The sequence below is a fragment of the Peromyscus leucopus genome, chromosome 1 (assembly GCF_004664715.2).
Source record: "Peromyscus leucopus breed LL Stock chromosome 1, UCI_PerLeu_2.1, whole genome shotgun sequence".
NCBI classification, from domain to species: Eukaryota; Metazoa; Chordata; class Mammalia; order Rodentia; family Cricetidae; genus Peromyscus; species Peromyscus leucopus.
In genome coordinates, this window is record NC_051063.1 from 166345671 (window position 1) to 166368130 (window position 22460).

Below are 22460 nucleotides of genomic sequence, written 5' to 3' on the forward strand. Positions count from 1 at the left end.
ATCCACAATGTGTGTGGCAACATTCTCTGGGTCAGGGTCCTGGACTGTATGAAAAGGAGAAAGTGAGCTGGGCTCCAGCATTCATTTCTCTCTGCATCCTGACTGGGTGCAGTGTGACCAGTACCTCCAGCTCCTGCTGCCATGACTTCTACCATGATGGACTGTACCCTTGAACTGTGAGCCTTAAGTTGCTTTTGTTAGGATATTTTATCCCAGCAACAGAGAAAGTAATTGAGACACTGTCTCAAACAAAAGACATGCATACATACAGTTTACCTTCATAAAACCACCAGGGGTTTTGCCGGGCAGTAGTGGCGCACGCTTTTAATCTCAGCACTTGGGAGGCAGAGGCAGGTGGATCTCTGAGTTTGAGGCCAGCCTGGTCTACAGAGTGAGTTCCAGGACAGCCAGGCCTACACGGGGAAACCCTGTTTTGGATAAACAAACAAAATAATAAACACCAGAGATTTCTAAACCACTCCACTTTTTATATAAGAAGTCAAGTGGACACTCACTCTGTTCTTACTCAGTCTAGACTGTGAAATGCCACAGTAACAAATAGACCCAAAGTCTGCGACTTAACACAAATACACATTCTCTCTCACTGATGCCAACATTAGACAGCTGTCCACATCTGGTTTTGATTTGATTTGACATCTGGTTCCAGAGTTACCACCTAAGCTTCAAGTTTCACTACCTGAAGGCAGAAGGAGAAAGAGACACTAACAAAAATAACAATAAAAAACCTCCCCAGTGTTTATGCCTTTGACAAAACAGTTGTATAGTTGGTTTTTTTACTCTTTACTCTTTGGGACACCCACACCCAAATAATTACATGGAGACTTATTCTTTCTTTATGAATGCCCAGTCTTAGCTTGGCTTATTTATAGCCAGCTTTCCTAACTTAAATTATCCCATCTACCATTTACCTCTGAGCTTTTACCTTTCCATTCTGTATTCCTTTCCTTCCTTCTTATTCCATGTTTGGCTGGGTGGCTGGGTGGCTGGGTGGCTGGCTTCCAGCATCCTCTGCTCCTCCTTTTCTTGCTTCTTGCCCTTCTCTTTTTCTCTTATGTATTCTCTCTGCCTGTCAGCCCCACCTATCTCTCTCCTGCCTTGTTATTGGTGGTTCAGCTCTTTATTAGACCATGAGGTGTTTTAAACAGGCAAAGAAACACAGCTTTACAGAGTTAAACAAATGCAACATAAAAGAATGCGATACATCTTTGCATCATTAAACAAATGTTCCATAGCATGAACAAATGTAATACATCTTCAACTAATATTCTACAACACAGTTGTAGTAGTTCAAATTTGAAGTATCCCCAACAGGTCTACGTGTCCAGTTATGTGTTCACTTGCATGGCCTCCAGCTGGCGATGCTGCTTTAGGTCGTTGGCATGCAACATGGCATGCAGCATGGCTAGCAGACCAAGGTCATGGACATGGAGCTTCTAGCTGCAGCTCTCTACTTCGTGGTCCAGACAAATGTGAACAGTCAAAGCCACATGTTCCTACTGCCATAGCCATGCGTTCTCTGCCTTCATGGGCCTGAACCAGGACTAGAATCATTTTTATATTGTTTGTCTATATTCTTTATGTGTACATATATACTGGTTAATTTTTTTTTTCTGGTCAAGTTGACACAAGCTATAGTCAGCTGGAAAGAGGGACCCTCAACTAAGTAAATGCCTCCATCAGACTAGCCTGTAGGCAAGTTTGGAGTATTTTGTTAATGAAAAAAAAATGAGGACATGACTGTTTCTAGGTATGGGTTTGAGGAAAAGGTTTATTGTAGATAGAAGGGAGAAAACAGACAGAGGCAGCTGGAAGAGTCCATACTGGACATGGCCTGAGTGGGGGCGAGGGTAGAGAGCAAGAGAGGAAGAGAAGAAAGAGGGAGGAAAGAGAGCACCTGGGAACCCAGAAAGCATGAGAACCAAGAGGCCACGTAGCCAAAAATGACTGGATTATATAGAGAAGAACAGCTGGGGAAGGCCAGTGAAGCTCAGGCTGGAGGCGTTCAAGGTGTGGATGGGGTATGCCAGCCAACATGACTCTGTAATAAGTACTGAGAGATGCTAGGAGAACCTGGCAGCCAGCATCCGCTTTGATATGTTAAATAGGTACCTCAGTTAGCCATTTGTCCTGAGTTTGATACCTAACTTTCTTGATTAAATATTGATGTGGGAAGGCCCAGCCCATTGTGGGTAGGTGCCAGCCATGGGCAGGTGGTCCAGGTTTGTTTAAGAAAGCAGGATAAGCAAGTCATGGGGAGCCAGCCAGTGAGCAGCACCCCTCCATGTCCTCTGCTTCAGCTCCTGCTTGAGTTTCTGCACTAACTTCCCTCTATGATGGACTATAAATTATAAGATTAAATAAGTCCATTCCTCCCAGATCGATTCTGGTCATGGTGTTTATCACAGCAGTAGAAAGCTAACTGACAACATGTAGGTCTGTGGGTGGGGGTGACATGGGGTGCTTGTAGAGGACAGAGAACAACTTGAATAAGTCTCCCTTCATTGTGTGGGACTTGGATAAAACTCAGATTGTTAGCCTGGCAACAACTGCCTTAACCCACTGTGCCAGAGATTCTCAACCTGTGGGTCATTTCCCCTTTGGGGGAATCAAATGGCCCTTTCAGAGCGGTTACATATCAGATATCCTGTATATCAGATATTCACATTATGATTCATAGCAGTAGCATGTAACAAGTCTCATTATTAATTATGGGAGGTTGGCTATAGCTTAGGCTTGTTGCTAACTAGCTCTTAAAACTTAAATTTATCCATATCTTTCAATCTACTGTAGCTGGAGTTTTCTCCAGTCCTGCCTGGGCCCGCAGCCTCTCAGACCCAAGTAAACACACAGAGGCTTATATCACTTACAAACTGTATGGCATGACAGGCTTCTTGCTATCTAGTTCTTGTATCTTAAATTAACCCATGATTCTTATTTATGTTTAGCCACATGGCTTGGTACCTTTTCCCAGTTCTGCCTTCACATCTTGCTTCTCATGGCAGCGCTGGCAGTGTCCCCTGACTCAGCCTTCCACTTCCCAGAATTCTCTTCTCTGCTTATCCTGCCTATACTATACTTCCTGCCTGGCTACTGGCCAATCAACATTTTATTTATCAATCAATCAGAGCAGCACATTCACAGCATACAGAAAGACATCCCTAGTACTTCCCCTTTTCTTTTTTTCCAAAAAGGAAGGTTTTAACTTTAACATAGTAAAATTACATATAGCAAAACAATTATTAAGCAAGAATCATAGTTATAACATCTAGTCTATTTGTATTTGGCAAAATTAAAGAAGATATCCTATCTATCCTATATTTGTGAGTCTAAGGTTTCATATCTAACTTATCTTTTATCATAACTAAGGAAAATTATAACTATCTCTAGTCTTCAACTACATCAAAGGCCTCAGAAGGATATAATATTACCTGAGAAATGGGAGAAGGACGCAAGCAACTTTCGGGAGTCTTGTGAGAGTAGACAGAGACAGCTGGCAGCCTGAACAGTCATCCAAAGTTCTTCTGTAAAGTTGGGGCATCTATCTTCAGCCCACAGGCCTTGAGTCTCTCAGTCACTTCTCTCTGTGTCCTGTAGAATGTCTGGCAGTTTCCTCTGCGAAGCAGGAACCTGAAGGACTATTTTGCCAAGCAGAGTTCAGTGGTCACCTTCCTATGGGTCCTGCATGTCCAGTCGATCAAGCAGTCCAGGCAATTTCTTGCCCAAATGGCTATTTTTTCCAAGAAAAAGATAAACTCCATATAGAGCGTCTTCGATGCCCATCCTCCTCTCTGAAGTAAACCAGTGCTGCCAGGAGCAGACATGTCTCACTGTCCAGAAAGTCTAAATTTTTAAAACATTTTAAATGCCATATTCTGTAGGTCTTTGAAGTGTGTGAAGATTACCTACCTAATTGAATTATATCTATGTATACCTAGAAAACTTAATATGACTATAAGTTTGACTATCATAGAAGACTAATTATTAATCTGTATTTTTTAATTATCAATTACAATCTAAATGAGTTACATAAACATAATACCTCAAACGAGAGTAGAAATATATATACAGTATAACAAAATTAAGTTTAAACTTGTATCAATACACTAAAATCCATAGCATTGTAGAACATTTCTAAACAAGTTGTTGCTTTTTAAAAGTAGGTTCATTAATCTACCCTTTCATCCTATCATATCTATACTATTCCCTTTTCTTTTTTAGAAAGAAATCACATTTATAATCAACCTGCTTTAAATAAAAATATTGGTTTTTCTCTGTCCCACACCAAAGAGCTCTTCTGATATGGGACAGAAGAATTTCTCGACCTTTTCTTTTAGCAATATGCTTGGGTTTAGAGAAGGAGTGAGCCAGTTCCATCTCAAGTTCCATATTTGGGAATTTGGGCGTAGCTTCTCATACTACTTCCTGCTGGATGAGGGCACTGTACTCTTATAGGGACACAAAGAACATTTTAGGATTATGGAGTAGTCCGTGAGACTGTATTATCTGAGCCAGTTGCCTTGAAACCATTTTAGATAGTGGATCATCTGGGCCATGGTGTGATTGGAGACCTTTTCAGGGGGTCTTGGCTGGTCAAACCTTATGTATCTTAATCTGGAACAAATCCATAGTCTCTTGCTTTCTGTGGAAAAAAAAGCAGAGCCTCCTTTCCAAAGCAACATATTCTTAGATCCAAATTTTGAAGTCAAGGTACCTTTAAAATATACATATTGGTTTAACTGAGCAGCCTTTACAATCAAATGCCTTTCTGTAGTTAAAAATCTCAAAGACAACACAATCCACATTCTCTGTGTGATATCCATCTTTATGTGGCTTATTTTTTATATTATTTTTACTTTCTCTTTAAAGACTTTACACACTTTTACACACATTGTAAACTATTCCATCTGAATCTGTCTTATTGTGAACCTCTTGCTTTAAACTGCAGCATTTCTAAGACTGAAAGAGCAGCAGTGGCTGCTGGCTCCACCCACCTCAGCTTTCCAACATGGCAGAACTACGTTTACTGCCAGCTCCGGAGGAACCATGCTCACCACTGGACTCTGGGAGGCAGTGGGTCTATGCCTCTATCAAAGCAGCGTGTAGCCCAGAAACCTTTTTTTTTTTTTTTTTTTTTTTTTTTTTTTTAACTAGCAAAAACTATATCCACCACGCAGCATAGTGCACAGCTTGGAGACACCATGTGGCGTAGGTCAAGCCTGTATGCCGAGAACCTGCCATAGAGTAGCTCAAGCCCGCATATTGTGGTGTCTCGCCACCCACATGAGACATGAAGCAGGAACTTAGGTGGAAACTTGAGCCATTGGGTGCCATTTGCAGCTGAAGTTTTTTCCCTGCCTGCTTGGCTCCTGTGGCCCTGTGGTCACTGGTACCCAAGTGAACACACAGAGGCTTATATTAATTACGAACTGTATGGCCTAGTGACTCAAGCTTCCTGCTAGCTAGATTTTACATCTTAAATTAACCCATGATTCTTATTTATGTTTAGCCACATGGCTTGGTACCTTTTCCCAGTTCTGCCTTCACATCTTGCTTCTCATGGTGGTGTCTGGCAGTGTCTCCTGACTCAGCCTTCCACTTCCCAGAATTCTTCTCTCTGCTTATCCCGCCTATACTATACTTCCTGCCTGGCTACTGGCCAATCAGCATTTTATTTGTCAATCAGTCAGAGCAGCACATTCACAGCATATAGAAAGACATCCCCAGCAATCTACGTTCTTTTATGTGGCTCAGTTAACTTTACTTTGTAATGCCCATGCTGCTTGCTCTGTGTCCTGGCATCTCTTCCCTTCTTCCCAGCATTCTCTCTGCCCCAGAAAATCCTGCCTAGCTATTGGCCATTTAGCTTTTTATTAACCAATCAGAGTGACACATCTTCACACTGTACAAAAAGATTATTCTATAAAATTACAGTAGCAAAAATTACAGTTATGAAATAGCAATGAAAGCCGGGCGTGGTGGCGCATGCCTTTAATCCCAGCACTCGGGAGGCAGAGGCAGGCGGATCTCTGTGAGTTCGAGGCCAGCCTGGGCTACCAAGTGAGCTCCAGGAAAGGCGCAAAGCTACACAGAGAAACCCTGTCTCGAAAAAAAAAAAGAAATAGCAATGAAAATAATTTTGTGGTGGGTGGTTCACCATACATGAGGAACTGTATTAAAGGGTCATAGTGTTAAGAAGGTTGAGAACCACTGAACTAAGCCGTCTTGCCAGCCCTTGTGAGCCAGAATAATCAGAAAAGAACACAATAAATGTCTGACGGATTGTTTCACCAGCACTGCCAGCTGGGCCTGCTAACATCTGGGAATATAGCAGGATCTGAGAACAATCTTTGCAGCCCAGCACGTTACACTGCTCCATGATTGAAATAAAAGAGTCTTTTGCTCTGCCACAGCCATGGAGAAAGGAACTGCTCTATCTACTGTGGAATAATCCTTTTGCACACTATGAAGATGTATCTTTGCCAAGGCACCTTCTGATTAGTTTAATAAAAGAGCTGACTGGCCAATAGCTAGGCAAGAAGAGGTTTGGCAAGAGAGCCAAACTGAGAGGACACTGGGAGTCACCAGCAGACACAGAGGAAGCAGGAGATGATAAACATACCGTACTGGAAAGAGGTACTGGGCCATGTGGTAGAACACAGATAAACATATGGGTTAACTTAAGATGTAAGAGCTAGTTAGTAACAAACCTGAGCTATTGGCCAAGGATTTATAATGAATAATAAGTCTCTTTGTAGCTATTTGGGCGTGGATGGTGGGACAGAGCTGACTAGTGGTCCTGACAAATAACTCCACCTACATTTCTCCTCTTTGCTGAGGCATCTTTAACTACTTGTTTAGATCGCTTGTAGCTTTCAAAGGCAAGTTCTATAAGTCATCAGTAAGAAGAAACAGGCCCAAAAGGTTCTGAGATTCCAACATGGAAAGATAAAAGGGAAGCGCAGAAACAGCAATAACAGGGATCTGGGGAGGCAGCTCAGTTGGGAGAATGCTCACCCACCGTGTACCCAGGTTCCTTTCTGTTGCTGTGATAAAACATTCTGGCCAAATATAACTTACGGAAGAAAGGGTTTCTTTGGCTTACATGTCTGTCATTGAAGGAGTCAGAGCATGAACTTGGCTTAGAAACTATGGAGGGACACTGCTTGCTGGCTCATGTTCATCTGGCTTTCTTTTACAGTCCAGCATCATCTCCATCGGCAATGGTGCTGCCTGCAATGAGCTGGTCCATCTACATCAGTCAAAACAATCCCCCCACATGCAAATCTGATCTAGACAATTCCTCATATGAAGCTTTCCTCCCAAATGATTTTAGGCTCTGCCAAGTTGATAATTAAAGCTAACTAAGACACCAAGCAAATATAAAGAATCCTGAGTTCAACCCTCAGGGTTCACAGAAAAATCTGGCTGTGATAGTGTACACTAGTAATCCTAGTTCTGGTGATTCAGAGACATTGAGGGGTATTGGGGGGGTGGTAATTCATGGACTGAATGACCAGACAGACTCGTCTACTTGACAAGCTACAGACCAGTGAGAGGCACTGTCTAAAACACAAGGTGTGTGGGACCTCGGGCACAACCCCCGAGGTTGACCTGTGGCCTCCACATGCATGCACAGGCCCTTTGCGGCTCCTTGCAGCTCATACTCTGGCTGGTGCCATTCTGATTCCTGTCCCCCTTTCTTTGTTGCAGCATGATCTCCTTCTGTCCAGGCTGTGGCAAAAGTGTCAAAGTATCATTCAAGTTCTGCCCGTACTGCGGCAAGGCCCTGCCTGTAGAGGAGCATGCAGAAGCCCAGACTGGCACTCCGCGTCTTGTGTCATCCTTTCGAGGTAGGAACCAGCGAAGGCTGGCCCCATCCTGCAGTTTCTTACAGCTTCTGTAGTTTGGGCCATACTGTTGAAATCCCTGTCTACATACCTGTCAGAGGGTGGTCTCTGGGTCTCATGAGCACAAAAGGGAGGTTCCTGTTGCAGTTAAGCATGTCTGAAGAAGCAGAGGTAGCCATGGGAACACTGTTTAGCAAACAGTTTGACTGGACAGCTGTCACCCATTTCTTAAAGGAAAGATGTGGAGCTGAAACCAACAGGAACACAAGCCAGACTCATAAACTGCAGCCATCCCACGTCTACATAGTCCTGGTACCTCACCAGACCGTTAAACGGTCACAGTGCAAGGCAGGAGTTGGACAATGTTGGATGCATATTAACACACTGAGTATTTAGTGTATATTTCTCGTTCAGGGGCACGTGTGAGGTTTAGAAGACAGCTTACAGACGTCCGAATTCTCCCATGTGGGACCCGGGGATTGAACTCTTGTCATTAGGCTCAGTAGCAAGTCCTTTGACCCAGTGAGCCATCTTGCTGGGGCTTCTATGTGTCTGGTAATCCTTGTGGTAGCTGTCAGCTGTCATGTTACTGGGGTGTGTCGCTCATGCGCATGGATTATGATGAAGTTAAAGGGTGTCTGGAATCACTGAGTCCCCTTAGAATTGACAGCTGCTGCAGGTATGGTGGCTATGCCTGTAATCCAAGCATTTGGGAAGCTGAGGCAGGAGAATCACCATGAGTCTGAGTCCTGGGCTACTGAGTGAGAGATCCTATCTCAAGATTAAAAAAAAAAATGGGGCTGGAGACATGGCTCAATGGGTTAAGAACTCTTAAAAGAATAAAGCAAAAAGAATTAAAAGACACAAATATTTGCAAAGTATGTTTAATATGTTTGCAAAAAGGAAACTTTAAACTGGACTTCCTACACACACGAGCTATATCTAGTTCAACTCTGCCTAGGTAGGAGAGCACAACAGTGGATTCTTTTCCATCCCTTGCACTGTACTTGCTGGCAAAAGACGCGAGTGCCATTTCCACTTAGTATCTCAGTGGGAGCTCAGGAGTGACTTTCCTTACCTGAAAAGAACTGTTGTTCATTGGATAAGAAACTGCATGTGATTCAACTCTGCTTATGAAGAGCAACCCTGGGTGCCCTAGTGAAAAACAAACTCTGCTTTTGAGAGAAGAGTGCTCTTCTACTCTACTGTGTTTCCGAAAGGCCCGAACAGTGAAAGAAAGAAAAAAAAAAGGAAACTTTAAATACATACATATAAAAGCACATAAATACATAGACACATGTAATTGCAGTCATTGCAATAAGAGACTTAGTGTATGCTTTAAATGGCAGACTAGATAGAGCTGGAGAATTTACTCAGAAGCTGGACACCGTGGTACATACCTGTAATCTCAGCACTTGGAAGGCTGAGGAAGGAGAATTGGAATTTTCTTGAGTTTAAGACCAATCTAGGCCATATAGCAAGACCTTGTCTTTTTTGGGGGTTGAGGGGGGATTGAGACAGGGTTTCTCTGTGTAGTCCTGGCTGCCCTGGAACTCACTCTGTAGACCAGGCTGGCCTCAAACTCACATAGATCCCCCTGCCTCTGCCTTCCAAGTACTGGGATTAAAGGTGTGCGCCACCAGCACCCAACTGCAAAAACAAATTGCTGGGCCAGCAAGATAGCTCAGAATAGAAATGCTTGCTGCACAAGCCTGGTGAGCTGGGTTCACCCTTAGAAGACAGTGCAAGGAGAGAACTGATTCCCAGAAGCTGTCATCTGACTTCCATGTGTGTGCACCATGGCATGCTCACACCTGTGTGTGTGTGTGTGTGTGTGTGTGTGTGTGTGTGTGTGTGCATGCACTCGCTCACACACACTGATAATACATTAAATCAAAAATTTCAAAAAAGAAGTTGCTTAGAAGGCAGCAGACTGACAAGTGATGGAAGATGTGAAGGAGGCTGGGGCTGGTGGAGGAAAGGTAATCAGGAGAAGGAGCACTCGGACAGTGGGCCATGGAGACAGCAGGACCGCTCTGTGAAGGTCAGAGGAGAGAGCGTGGCTGACCCTGAGCACAGAGTTCAGGATTGCCTGGGCCCGGAAGGCCTTCAGAACTCTACTCTGCATTTGGTTCACCTTTAGGCTCCAGGCGAGAGCTGAACGCCAGCTCTGAAACCTCTCCCAAGAAAGTGAAATGGTCGCACACTGTCACCGCTCGCCCACCCTCCCTCCTCTCTGACTGTGACAGTTCTGGTGCTGAAGAGACCTGGAATTCTCCCGAGAGAGCCACAGGTGAGAGCTGGGGCTGGCCTGTGTCTGGACGGGGCAGAGAGGGGTCCTGGGACAGTGTCTGGGACAAGGGCTGGAGAGATGGCTCAGCAGGTCAGGTTCAGTTCCCAGCGTCATGTCTGACGCCTCAACCTGTAGCTCCAACTCCAGGAGGGCCAGTGCTCTCTTCTCCCACAGGCACTGCACGTAAGTGAAATTACCCACCCCACACAAACACAATTACACAATTAAAAATAAAAATGAAATCGGAAAGTTAAAACCATATTTGAGAAAAATCCACTACTGTGTCATCTGAAACATCAGTCAGTCAGCCCTGCCTGGAACTTCTTCCCAGTGTCCCCTTCCTGTCCATCCCCACAGGGAACTTTGAGACAGGTTCTCACTACATAGCCTAAGCTGGCCTGGAACTCACAGCTATCCTCCTGGTTCAGCCTCCCAAGTACTGGGATTATGGGCACATGCTATCACATTCAGTTTTTGAGTAGTTTCTTCATCTCTATCTTCCAATTTACGAATTCTTTCTCTAGCCATATCTAGCCTGCCATTTAAACTACATACTGTGTTTCTGACTCCATATCCCAGTAAATAGAAGAGCAACCTGAGGGACTATCCATCTCTAAGCTCTGCTAATCTGTTCCCTCAGACCAGCTTGCCTTCACCTCCTGCAGGCCTGTGATGCTCCCAATTCCCACCATTTAGAGACCTAATCTCTTAGAATCCCTTCTGAGCTGGTGAGTGTATATTGAGGCCTGTATTACCTCTGGCTAGACCTGCTCTCGTTTATCCACTCATCACTTTTGGTTCCATGTCCCTTGTACCTCTTTTCCTGTCCTACATGTTCTTTTTGGAAGGGACCATACAGGACTCATACTATCTTCCCAGCCAGTGCTGGGCAAGAGAGGCCTGATGTCTGGGTGTCCTTCAAGATCAATCCTGAGTCTAACACTCTGGGCCCAACACATAGCCAAGACCCATTTTGGGGTGAATGTCTGTAATGTCCTTTCTCCCTGGCAAACTTCTTTTAGCCAAAAAGACTGCTGTAGTGTACCCTCTCCCAGGAAGCCTTCCTTGACTTCTTCAAGCCACCTATCTCTTCTGTCCCCAATATCCACCTTGACTGCTTCATCTCTGATCTGATTCTGACTAGTTCTGTCTAGGTCAGAATCCCCACCACACTGGGAGGGGTCCAGACCTGACCCATGAGGGCCTCCAATATTGTGGAACAAAGATCCTGACCTGTGGGAGCTCAGGGAGAATCCACAAACAGGAGTAGGACCATGATTGGGCACTGCTTCTCTCCACGCCGCTTTACCTGTCCGTCTCCCTGCAGGCACCTGGAGCAGACCCCCGACCCCCAGAGGCAGCCCACAGTCCTCCAGGCTGAGTCCTCAGACACTGAAGCGGAGCCGAGTGACCACCTCACTCCAGGCTTTGCCCCCGGGGACATGGCTGACTGACAAGAAAGGGCAGCACTGGACCCTTGGGGCCCTCCAGACCCGGGATGACCAAGGCATTCTCTACGAAGGTACACACTGTCTGTCCCAGTGCACAGGGGTGTGCCAGGCCACGTAGCACCACACAGATGGTGCGTTATACCCAAGGACAGCAGCTTCAAGGAGGAAAGCCCGGCTTGGGCTCGGGATTTGACCAGTTCTAGTCCATCATGGTAGGGAGTGCACATGGAGCAGAGCAGCTCAGACCAGGCACCCAGGAACCAGAGGAAAGGGTCACAGGGAGTGACCAAGGCAAGGGATGACCCTCCCTCCAGCTTGCCTCCTTCCTCCAGCTTGGCCCCACCTCCCAGAGATGGTATTATATTTGAATCCTTCAAAGGACTAACCCATCGTTAAGGGCAGAGCCCTCAGGGCCTCCTTAGGTCTGGAAGTCACCACAGAGTCTCCCGGAACTGCACTCCCTAGCCTCGCTGCTGCTCCTCAGGCCCGTCAAGTCGATGGTCAAGAAGGAAGCATCAGGGCTGGGGTGTGGAGAAGATGGCTGTCCTACTCACGTTCTGTTGGAGCCCTGCCGAAAAGTCACTTAGGGGAGAAGGAGGTGGATTTGGTTCACAGTTCCAGTTCATGATAACAGGGAAATTAAAGCAGGAGCTTGAGGGCGCTGGTCACAACCATAAAGAACAAAGGCCGAAATTGAATGCGTGTTTGTTTTTGTGCTCAGCTTGATGTCTCCACTCTTAATAGCTCAGGACACCTTCCTAGGGAATGGTGCCACCCACGATGGACTTAGTTTTCCCACGTCAGTTAAGACAATCCCCCACAGGCCAACCCGTGTAGACAATCCCTCATCGAGATTTTCTTCCCAGCTAATCTAGGGTGTGTCAAGTTGACAGATCTGTCACACTTGCCTAATGCAAGACTCTAGATTCAATCCCTGCAACTTTGAAGAGGGAGGGAGGGAGGCAGAGAACCATGAGGGAACAGGTGTTGAGGACCAAGGATGCACTTCCCCATGGGAAGCAGAGAACTGGCTCCGGGTTCTGAGCAGCTTGGGGATCAGTGGCCCTGACACTCCCTCGAGTTCTGATGTTTCTCTCTTTGCCATTCTACAGCCAAGCCCACTTTTGTCCTCCCCTCTGAATCAGGGACCCAGAAGCATAGGTTCTCACTCAAGCTGGTGAGCGGTCCAAGGGCAACTCAGAAGGGAGGGTGGAGGGCTTTCAAAGTAACCCTTGACCTCTGAGTTCCCTTGCAGCCTGGGGAGCCCACCCTGAAAACAGGGTGCCCCTAGTCTGTGAGGAGCCATGGGACTCTGACCAGGCACACTCCTCTTCACTCGGGAGCAGAGGTGAGGCTCGCCCCTGCACCTGCCTTTGATGGTTCCTGGTCATGTGACCCTGACCCCACTGAGCTCCAAGATCAGGGCTGTTGGCTTCCTGTGGCTACCTGCCCACTGATTCTGCTTCCTACAGAGTATGTTTGTCAGGCACTGTGTGTGTCAGGGTTTTGTGACGAAATTTCTGTGTAAAACATATCAAGGGAGGAAGGATTTATTTGGTGAGTCTATCGTGTGGGGAGGGTGTTGCCAAGCAGAGCACCTCACTTGGCAATCATGGGGGGAAAGGTGTGGCCAAGAGCAGCTCTTGTTTTTTTTTTTTTTTTTTTTTAAAGATTTATTTATTTATTATATATACAGAAGAGGGCACCAGATCTCATTACAGATGGTTGTGAGCCACCATGTGGTTGCAGGGAATTGAACTCAGGACCTTTGGAAGAGCAGTCAGTGCTCTTAACCTCTGAGCCATCTCTCCAGCCCAGAGCAGCTCTTGTTGTAGCAGCCAAGAAGCCGAGTCCGAGAGAGCATGAGCAAGAGGGTGTGGAGGGGAGTATGTCCAGCCCCCTGAGGCCTAGTGCCCTCCGCTTCAGGTTCCTATGTGACGGACCCCAGCCAGGTGAATCCTGGGCACGTCACTGCACTCTGTCAGCAAGTCTCTGAGGTCGCCACTGCATTCCAAACGTAACACACGAGAAGACAGGAACGGAGAGAGAAGGGGAGAGGGAAAGAGGCAGGCAAGGAAGGAGTCAGAGCGGGGTGCAGCTCGGGAAGCACAGTGCCTGCCCAGCACACAGCCCTGGGCTCTGTCAGCAGCGCTGCGCAGCGAGGGTTGTGCTTGCCTGTCACCCCTGCACTTAGAGTGCGGAGGCAGGGGATCAAGAACTCAGTCTTCAGCTACACCAAGAGTTTGAGGCCAGCGTTGGATCCCTGAGGCTATGTCCTAGAAGGATACGGACGGGGCTGTGGAGGTGGGGGAGAAAGAGACGGGAAGGGGAAAGGAGAGAGCTATCGGACAGACCCCGGCTGTGTAATGCTGTGACCTTTAGAGCCGAGGTAGAATAGTATATGTAGTTAGAAGATTTGGCTTGATGTGTGTCCCGTGTGTGTGTGTGTGTGTGTGTGTGTGTGTGTGTGTGTGTGTGTCCAAACTTTTTTTTTTTTTTTTGGTTTTTCGAGACAGGGTTTCTCTGTGTAGCTTTGTGCCTTTCCTGGAACTCACTTGGTAGGTGTGTCCCCAGTCTTTAAAGTCTATAAATTTTATTTTATGTGTATAAATATTTTGCCTGCATGAATATTTTGGTACCACTTGCATGTTTGGTGCCCACAGAGACCAGAAGAGGGTATCAGGTCCCCTAGAGCTGGAGTTGCAGGTGGCTGAGAGCTGCCTGATGTGGGGTCTGGGAACCAAACCTGAGTCCTCTGCAAAGCAGCTAGGGCTCTAACCACTGAGCCGTCCCTTCAGTCCTGACACACCGTGGGGTTTTTTTTTTTGTTTTTTGTTTGTTGTTGTTGTTTTGTTTTGTTTTGTTTGAGACTGCTTCTCAGTAACTAGACCAGGTTGGTCTGGAACTCCTGGCACGCCTTCATTGGCCAGAACTCGGTCGTGAAGCTGTGCCTCATTGCAAAGCAGGCTAGGAAATGAAGTTTTATGTAAGGGCCACATGTCTAGGGCAAACTTGTGGATTTACCATAATAAAACAATCAAAGGGAGGTGAAGTGTGATCCTGATTAGTCGTAACAGTAGAAACCCAGAGTCAGATATCAGGGTGAAAGCTGAACCTCTTACCTCTAGGAAATCTCAGACCAAAATGGTAAGGATCCTGTCTCTAAGAATCCTCAGACTGAATGGGGGCGAGATCCTGTCTCTACCCGGCTTATATTCCTGTCTCCACCTCCCTAGTGCTGGGATCAAAGGTGTGATCCTCCCAAGTGCTGGGATTAAAGGTGTGAGCCATCCATGTACTAGGTTCAAAGGCATGCACCACCACTGCCCGACTGTTTCTTTTTTAGACTGATTCAACCTCATGTAGCTCAGGGTAGCCTTGAACTCCTGATCTTCTACTTCCTCCCCAGTGCTGGGATTAAAGGTGTGTGCTCCCACTGCCTGTCCTCTATGGCTAGCCCTCCGATCTCCAGGCAAGCTTTATTTGTCAGAACACGAACAAAATATCACACAACAGGGAGGTGGGTACTGAGCAGCACAGCCTGCTCAGTCACGATTCTCCGGGAACTGTCCTGCTACGGGACAGGGAGAAACGGAGTTTGTTGGTGTGCCACTGGGGTCTTGCTGGGAATCTGGGGCTCTTGTCCAAGGGGGTTTGGTGTAACAGCCTCTGCCCTCCTCTCACCCCCAGGACTCCAAGGATGGGCGCCTTTTCAATGAGCAGAACTTCCTTCAGAGGGCAGCCAAGCCTGCGCAAGGTATCCATAGGGACCGGGCAGGAGAGTTGAGGCTGGGTGACAGGTCCTCCAGGTATTCAGTGATGTGGTGGCCAGAGACCTGGGTATGCGTCCACTTGCGCCCACAGCCTGACGCCCATCTCCTTCAGCCCTCTGGCCCCGGAAGACAGGCGGGGCTGGCCTGTAGCAGCTCTGGAGAGACCAGTGGTGACTGTCATGAACACTGTGTGCTGGCTGTCACATCACCAGTTGTTAGGGAAATTTTTAAATCAAATTGGTTACATTCCGAAGACACATACTCCTAATGCCTGGGGTCCGAGTATTTTTTTCTGTCTTCTGTTAGCTGTACTCTCTGGGTTCTATAAACCTGTCATGTTGTGAGGAACCACGCGCACATGCTCTGCCCCTCTCCAACTGCGTTCATTCCTGTTGTGCAGCCCCTGGAGACGGCCCGCTGGGCAGTATTTACCCCATAGGTGGTAGCTGAACTGCCGCCCTTGCGTCTCCCCTGCCAGCCCGCACTGGCAGATCCCAGCATCCCGCTCTAGCCCAGGGGCTCAGTGATGTGTGGCTGGCTAGACTTCTATTAATCTTGCCGGCTCTGCGCGTAAACTCAGAGATCACCCTGTCCTCCCTCCCTCCTTCCTTCCTTCCTTTCGTTATTTTGAGACTGGGTCTCATGTAGCCCTGGGTCTCTTGAACTGGAAATGTAGTCAAGGATGACCTTGAACTCCTGATCTTCCTGCCTCCACCTCCTGAGTACTGGGATTTCCAGTGTGCTCTACCAAATTCCGTTTTATGCAGTGCTGGGGATGGGACCCAGGACGTTGTACGTGCTAGGCAGGCGCCTACCAGCTGAGCCATAGAAGCCCTTCCCTATTGCTCTAGCCTCTTGCCCTCATGCCTGCCTTTTGCATGCTTGCCTAAAATTACTGGCAGACATGGATCACAGATGTGCCCACCCTGGCCGCACCTCTTCTCACCGTCATCCAGAATGATGTCATACAGTGAGGACAAATGAAGAGACCCAGAGTCTGGTCTGGGCTCTCTCTGCTTCTGGCCTAGGCAGGGCTTGTTCCCGTGAGCCTGGCATCCGGCTGTGAACCTGACCTGATTCTCTGCCTCCCGCAGTGAACAAGTGGAAGAAACAGTTCTTGGTTCCACTCCTGGCCATCCCCACCTGTGTCGGCTTTGGCATTCACCAGGACAAGTACAGGTGAGCCACCTCACTTGCTCCCCGACCCCTACCCCACCCACTGGCCCCTCTGCTGCATGAATGGGCATTTCTCACGGGGACATCTTTGCCTCCAGAATAGGGCTGTGGCTCATGACTAGGGTAGTCCAGCTTTCCAAGTGATGAGTCTCAGTCAGCTTGACTTCCAGAGCCACAGCTGACCTGGGCATGTGTTCCAGCAAAGTCCCCCTGCCTGTAATGGTGCTTTTCTCTAGGCAGCAGAGGGGAGGGGACAAGAGCAAGGTGGGGCAAAGCAGCAAAGAGCGAGGCTAAGAGACCCAAGAGTAAGGGCTGGCATACCTGAGGCCCCCGCTGGCTGAGAACTGGGGTGCGGGAATGGGGACAATAAACGGATCTGTTTACGGTTTGGCCGAGAACTGAGGGTGAAGAACCCAAGCTCTCAGACCTGCCCCGGGCGGGCAGTGTGAATGCTCACAGGAAAGGGGGACAGTGAGCCCAAAGGTAGGTACACAGCTGTAGATTAGCAGTGCTGGGGATAAGTGTCTGAACTCACCTGCCCTGTCCCTGTGGAATACCTTGCCGGGCTCGACATCCCGCGTCTCCAGCTCCCATGGTTCTCTGTCTTCTAGGTTCCTGGTGTTCCCCAGCCTGGGGAGGAGCCTTCAGTCAGCCCTGGATGACAACCCAAAGCATGTGATATCAGAGAGATGTGTGCTGCAGGTGGCCTGCAGGCTGGTATGTATCTCAGGACCACTCCTCATCCTCTTCAAATCCCAGCTTCCCCATCAGGCAGATGGATTCATCTTCATGGGTGCAGGGAGGCCAGCACACCAGTGGTCTAGTCGGATGGGTGATGATGTCCCTCGAATCAGCCTGGAGGCCCAGCCTGGAACAAAGTGCAGGCCATGTATTTGAGCCTGGACTCTCGGGAAGAGTGGGAACTGTTAAGATGCTGGGTGGAAGAATGGTGGTGGTATGTAGAAGAGAAGTTTCTAGGCCAAGGAGACAGCTTGGGCCAAGGCTTGTGTCTTGCTAACTTTTTTATTGCTAAGACACTGTGACCAAGGCCCCCTTAAGGGAGAGTTTATTAGGGTTTACAGCTTCAGAGAGTCGGAGTCCATGATGGCAGCATGGCCGAGCGGTGAGAAGGCAGCGGAAGCAGCTGAGCACTCACACCTTAGAACCCGAAACAGAGGTAGAGATGCACTGGGAATGTAGGGGGCTTCTGAAACCCCAGAACACCTTCTCCGACAAGGCCACATCTAACATCAAATTCCTCTCAAACACTTCCACCAACTAGGGACCAAGTTTTCAAACACCCGAGACCATTGAGGACATCTCATTCAGACCACCACAGCTTGTACAGAGACGTTACTCATTCCCACATTCATTCATTCATTCATTCACTCATTCATGCTTGTGCTAAATGGTCACCAAGTACCCGGCGTTCTCTGGCTGAGATGGAGTAGAGAGTAGCCCTTCCTGTCTTCATGTCTTCATTCTCACAGTTACATGGACAGGGCTCTCGTAAACAGTTGGCTTTTAGAAATGACCCCTGCTTGCCAGTAGCCCAGGTGGCGCACACCTTTAATCCCAGCACTCGGGAGGCAGAGGCAGGTGGATCTCTGAGTTTGAGGCCAGCCTGGTCTACAGAGTGAATTCCAGGACAGCCAGGGCTACACAGTGAAACCCTGTCTCAAAACAACAAACAACAACTGACCCTGCTTAAGAAGAATGAGAAGCTCAATCACCACATAGCCGGTGATGTCAGCACCAAGGGAGTGATGTGCTTGTTAGGTGAGGCACAGTCCTGGCCGTCTGTAGTGGGGCGGGGGTGGGGTCAGTGTGTGCAGAGTCCATCACACACAGTCGCAAATACCAGGTAAGGAGCAGGGAGTGCTGGGAACGCTGGGCAGTGAGGCAGAAAGACCCTCGCGTCTGCCATGTCGGGTAGAGCTGGAACAAGGAAACCAGAGGCAAGACGAAGGCTCCGGTGGAGAGGGTGGGGCTGGCGGAGCGTCCTGGCGGGGCAGGGGGGATACTAGAACAAGTGGCCCCCGGGTCAAGGAGGGGTCTGGAGATAGAAGCAGGATGATGAGACTAACACCCATGGAGCCTCATGACAGTCCAGGGCTCAGTGTAAAAGTTGGAGCTGGAGATGCAGCGGAAGTTGCTGGGAAGGGGTGTGGCTCAGCAGCAGAGCTACTACTAGAACCCCAGTAAGGGGCTTAACAGTTGGCTTCTCAGAAAAACGAGCAGAGCCCTGATGGCGGAGGGTGCTAGTTACTCCTGCAGAGGGCGTCAGGTCCACACAGGAGGTGGGTGGAAAGGCAAGCACCAGCCAAGTGCTGGGTTGTGCGGGGGGTGGGGGTGGGGGGTGGGGGGGGTGGGGTGTGTGTGTTGTTGTTGTTGTTGTTGTTGTTGTTAGACAGGGTTTCTTTGTTTAACAGCCCTGGCTGTCCTGGAACTCACTTTGTAGATGAGGCTGGCCTTAAACACACAGAAATCCTCCTGCCGCTGCCTCCCAAGTGCTGGGATTAATGGCGTGTGCCACCATGCCTGGCTAATTGCTCAATTCTTTAGAAAGTCTAACTTGAGCCATGTTTAGGCATGCTACTACAGTGAACTTCCTCATGCTACACTAGAACGTGACAGGATACCCCCTGCAGCGCCCCCTAGGTTGACAGGATAGCCCTGCAGTGATCCCTAGGTTAACAGTTTTGCTCCTTTCCCATTATCATGGCCCTGTCAATCATACCACCTCAACACCTTCTTCCTCCAGCTGGATGCTCTAGAGTTCCTCCACGAAAATGAGTATGTTCACGGGAACCTGACAGCTGAGAATGTCTTTGTGAATCCAGAGGATCTAAGCCAGGTGAGAGCCAGACCCCTCCAACACACATACACGCGTGAACGCACATGCGCATGCACAAGCACCCTTTTTTGTGGTGCTGGGATGTGGCTCCATTGGTACAATGCTTGCCCAGAATACATAAAACCCTGGCTTCCGTCTCTGAGCCACATAAACTGGGCATGTAGGCACACACCTGTCATCCCAGCGTTCAGGGAGTAGATACAGGAGGGTCAGGAGTTCAGTCACCCTAAGCCAGATGTGGTGGTGTACGCCTTTAATCCCAACACTCAGAAGGCAGAGACAGGTTATCTCTGTGAGTTCAAGGACAGCCTAGTCTACATAGTGAGTTCCAGTACAGCCAGGGCTTGTATAGACCCTATCTCAAACAACAGCAGCAACAACAAAAAGTTCAGTCATCTTCAAATGCATGTGCAGTTCCAGGTCAGCCTGGCGTATATGAGCCCTGTCTCCAAGAACAGTCAGTGTTACAATGTGGACGTGAAGCATCTTCCCACCGGCTCAGGTGCTGGTGGTACTTTCACAGCTGAGGCAGGTGGAGTGCTGGGCGGCCAGGCAAAGGCAAGACAACAAAGCAGCTTAGGTGTTAAGTTCAGTCCTCAGAGGTGAGGTTTGTGTGTGCCTGGATCAAAGGACGCTGCCGCCACATTAGACTTCTTTACTGGTGGAGCCGTCATTTGGGGTGTCTTTGCAAGGTGATGGAGATCAGGAGTGGGGCTCCAGGAGCATGCCTTTCAAGGATGTATCCTGTATTGTTCCTGTTTCCCCTCCATTGCTCTCTCTGCTCCCCAGCCTGAGGTGAGCGGTCCCCACTACACCCCTGGTCCACCGTGATGTTCAGTCTCACCTGAGGCCCAAAGCAGGGATGCAGCTGAGTTTATGCCTGACCTTCTGCAACCAATAGGCGGCCCCACGTCTCCCCTTTACAGCTGTCGGGGTTGGATGGGCGGCCGCTGACACAGGCTCTGTGCCCACGCTGGGGTCTGACACCAAGGTTGCAGTCCTAACCTCAGGTCTGTGTGCCTCCTTGTCCACAGGTGACCCTGGTGGGCTATGGCTTCACCTTCCGCTACTGCCCAGGTGGCAAGCATGTGGCCTACAAAGAAGGCAGCAGGAGCCCACATGAGGGAGACCTGGAGTTCATTAGTGTGGACACACACAAGGGATGTGGTGAGAGGCTCAGCACCATGACACTCAGTTCTCGTCCTGGGCAGCTGTATGGGTTCTTAGTTGAGGGTCGTAAAGGGTGCCATGATGGGGGTATAGACAGTGTCCTGGCCATGTGAAGGATTTGTCACCTTCAGCAGGGAGAACTGGATGGTGGCCTTTGAGCAGTGGGGATTTGGGGTTCAGGACAAAGGACAGCCGCTTTGTCACACTTCCAGAGGCTCAGAGACTGAGACCAGTCTGGCGGAGGTGATGAGTGCTGCCTTAGGGTCACTAGGAATGCAGGTGTAGAAACGGGCCATCCGTTACTGGAGCCTGAGATCTTTGTGGCGTCATGAGAGTTAAGCCTTGAACAAGAGAGGATCCTGTTCCCCACGGGAGTGACAGGAGGGTGACAGCCCTAGACAGGTTCTCCAGCCCTCTTTCTTGACTCGCAGTATCTCATCCATCTGCCTGTGTCTGCGTCCATCCGACTGTGGTCCCTGAGCGGCGCGGTGCCGGTGCCGCACCGGGGCGGGCAGTGAGGCTGCTGGTACTTAACTTAGCACTCAGCTGTCTGAACAGGGAGTTAGCAGGGGGAAGGAAAGTGTTGGCCCCTGCTGCTGGCTTCTCTGCCCTGTCCTGTCTCCGCTAGGATGAGGTGGCTCCACGCTGCGTCTTTTCCCACTTACCTGTCTGGGAAATGCACTCCTGTCCATTTGGGAGATGAGAGGCCAGGCCTGGTGCACAGGCCCCCAGAGCTCACTGGATAAGTGTATTAACAAAAGATGACGAGATGGAGGAATTGGGGTACTGGTGTAGGTGACAGGCAACAGAGTGTGTGAGAGTCATGGGGAGAATAAGGGGGGCTGGAACTGAGCAGTGATGGCTAAGACAGTCTTCCATGGATGGTGGAGCATCCAGACTGAGCCCCACCTCTCCCCTTTTCTCCCCAGGGCCGTCCCGCCGCAGCGACCTCCAGACCTTGGGCTACTGTATGCTCAAGTGGTTCTATGGGTCCCTGCCATGGACAAACTGCCTTCCCAACACCGAGGAGATCACTAGGCAGAAGCAGAAGTGAGTGCAAGGGTCTGTAGCACCCAGTATGAGCCCAGGCACTTCTTCAGGGAGGGGAGGAACTCAGATTCCAGCAGGGAGTGGGAGGGATGGAAAGGTAGCCACCCACAGAGCCACGGCCCTCTGCAGCCTCCAGTGAATCCTCTGTGGTATATTCCAGCAGAGGAGAGTGTGGGCTATGGCCATGCCACCCACGGTTGGCTTCTGGCTCCACTCTTCTGAATGCTGGGTGAGTACCTTTACTTCCTGGAGCCCTGCTCGTCTCTCACCAGGAACTGCTACATAATTGGCATGAGTCACAAGCTGTGAGGGTTAGGAGGTGAGTGTCCAGGGCTTCATGGCATGCAGGACACCACAATTCATTCACAGGCTGCATTCACAGGGCATGCACCCCCAGCCACCCTGCCCCCATAACCCCAGGATTATGCCTTGGTTTCGGCGGCGTGTGAGTCTTCAGGTCCTAGCAATTATTCCTGAAGCAGTGGGTAAGAAAGACGGAGGGAAGCAATGCACTGGGGTGCAGCACCAAGAAAAGCTGCGAGTTCAAGAGCTAGGACTGCCGTTCAGCACCCAGGATAGCGGCAGGAAACCTGTTTGGGGCTGGGGACTATGTGACACCAAGGACACCAAAAATGGCATTGAACGAGGCACTCTGCTGTGCACTTGGCCGACAGGGACAGTTGGATTTTGGTCTAGGGTCTGCTGTATTGTGAGGCAGTGTGGCCTTGGTGGAGTCCATAGGGTGTGCTGCTTAGCTGGAGATCTGGATCTGTGTAGACCAGATGGCAGCAGGGCCCTGACCATCCCGGATGGGCTTCACAG

The 22460-nt window shown here is 49.1% G+C and overlaps 1 protein-coding gene across 5 annotated transcripts in view; it reads left to right on the plus strand.

Moving 5' to 3' along the window:
- Vrk3 (VRK serine/threonine kinase 3) overlaps positions 1–22460 on the plus strand; it is a 31395-nt gene that overhangs the window by 2042 nt on the left and 6893 nt on the right. For all 5 annotated transcript variants that reach the window (XM_037200462.1, XM_028858867.2, XM_028858869.2 and 2 more), the window contains exons 3-12: positions 7732–7871; positions 10012–10161; positions 11489–11683; positions 12725–12789; positions 15303–15369; positions 16480–16564; positions 17173–17278; positions 19326–19418; positions 20453–20585; positions 21518–21638. In XM_037200462.1, the coding sequence (XP_037056357.1) occupies positions 7733–7871; positions 10012–10161; positions 11489–11683; positions 12725–12789; positions 15303–15369; positions 16480–16564; positions 17173–17278; positions 19326–19418; positions 20453–20585; positions 21518–21638 (1154 nt within the window). In that variant the 5' untranslated portion in view covers position 7732. The remainder of the gene's footprint in view (positions 1–7731; positions 7872–10011; positions 10162–11488; positions 11684–12724; positions 12790–15302; positions 15370–16479; positions 16565–17172; positions 17279–19325; positions 19419–20452; positions 20586–21517; positions 21639–22460) is intronic.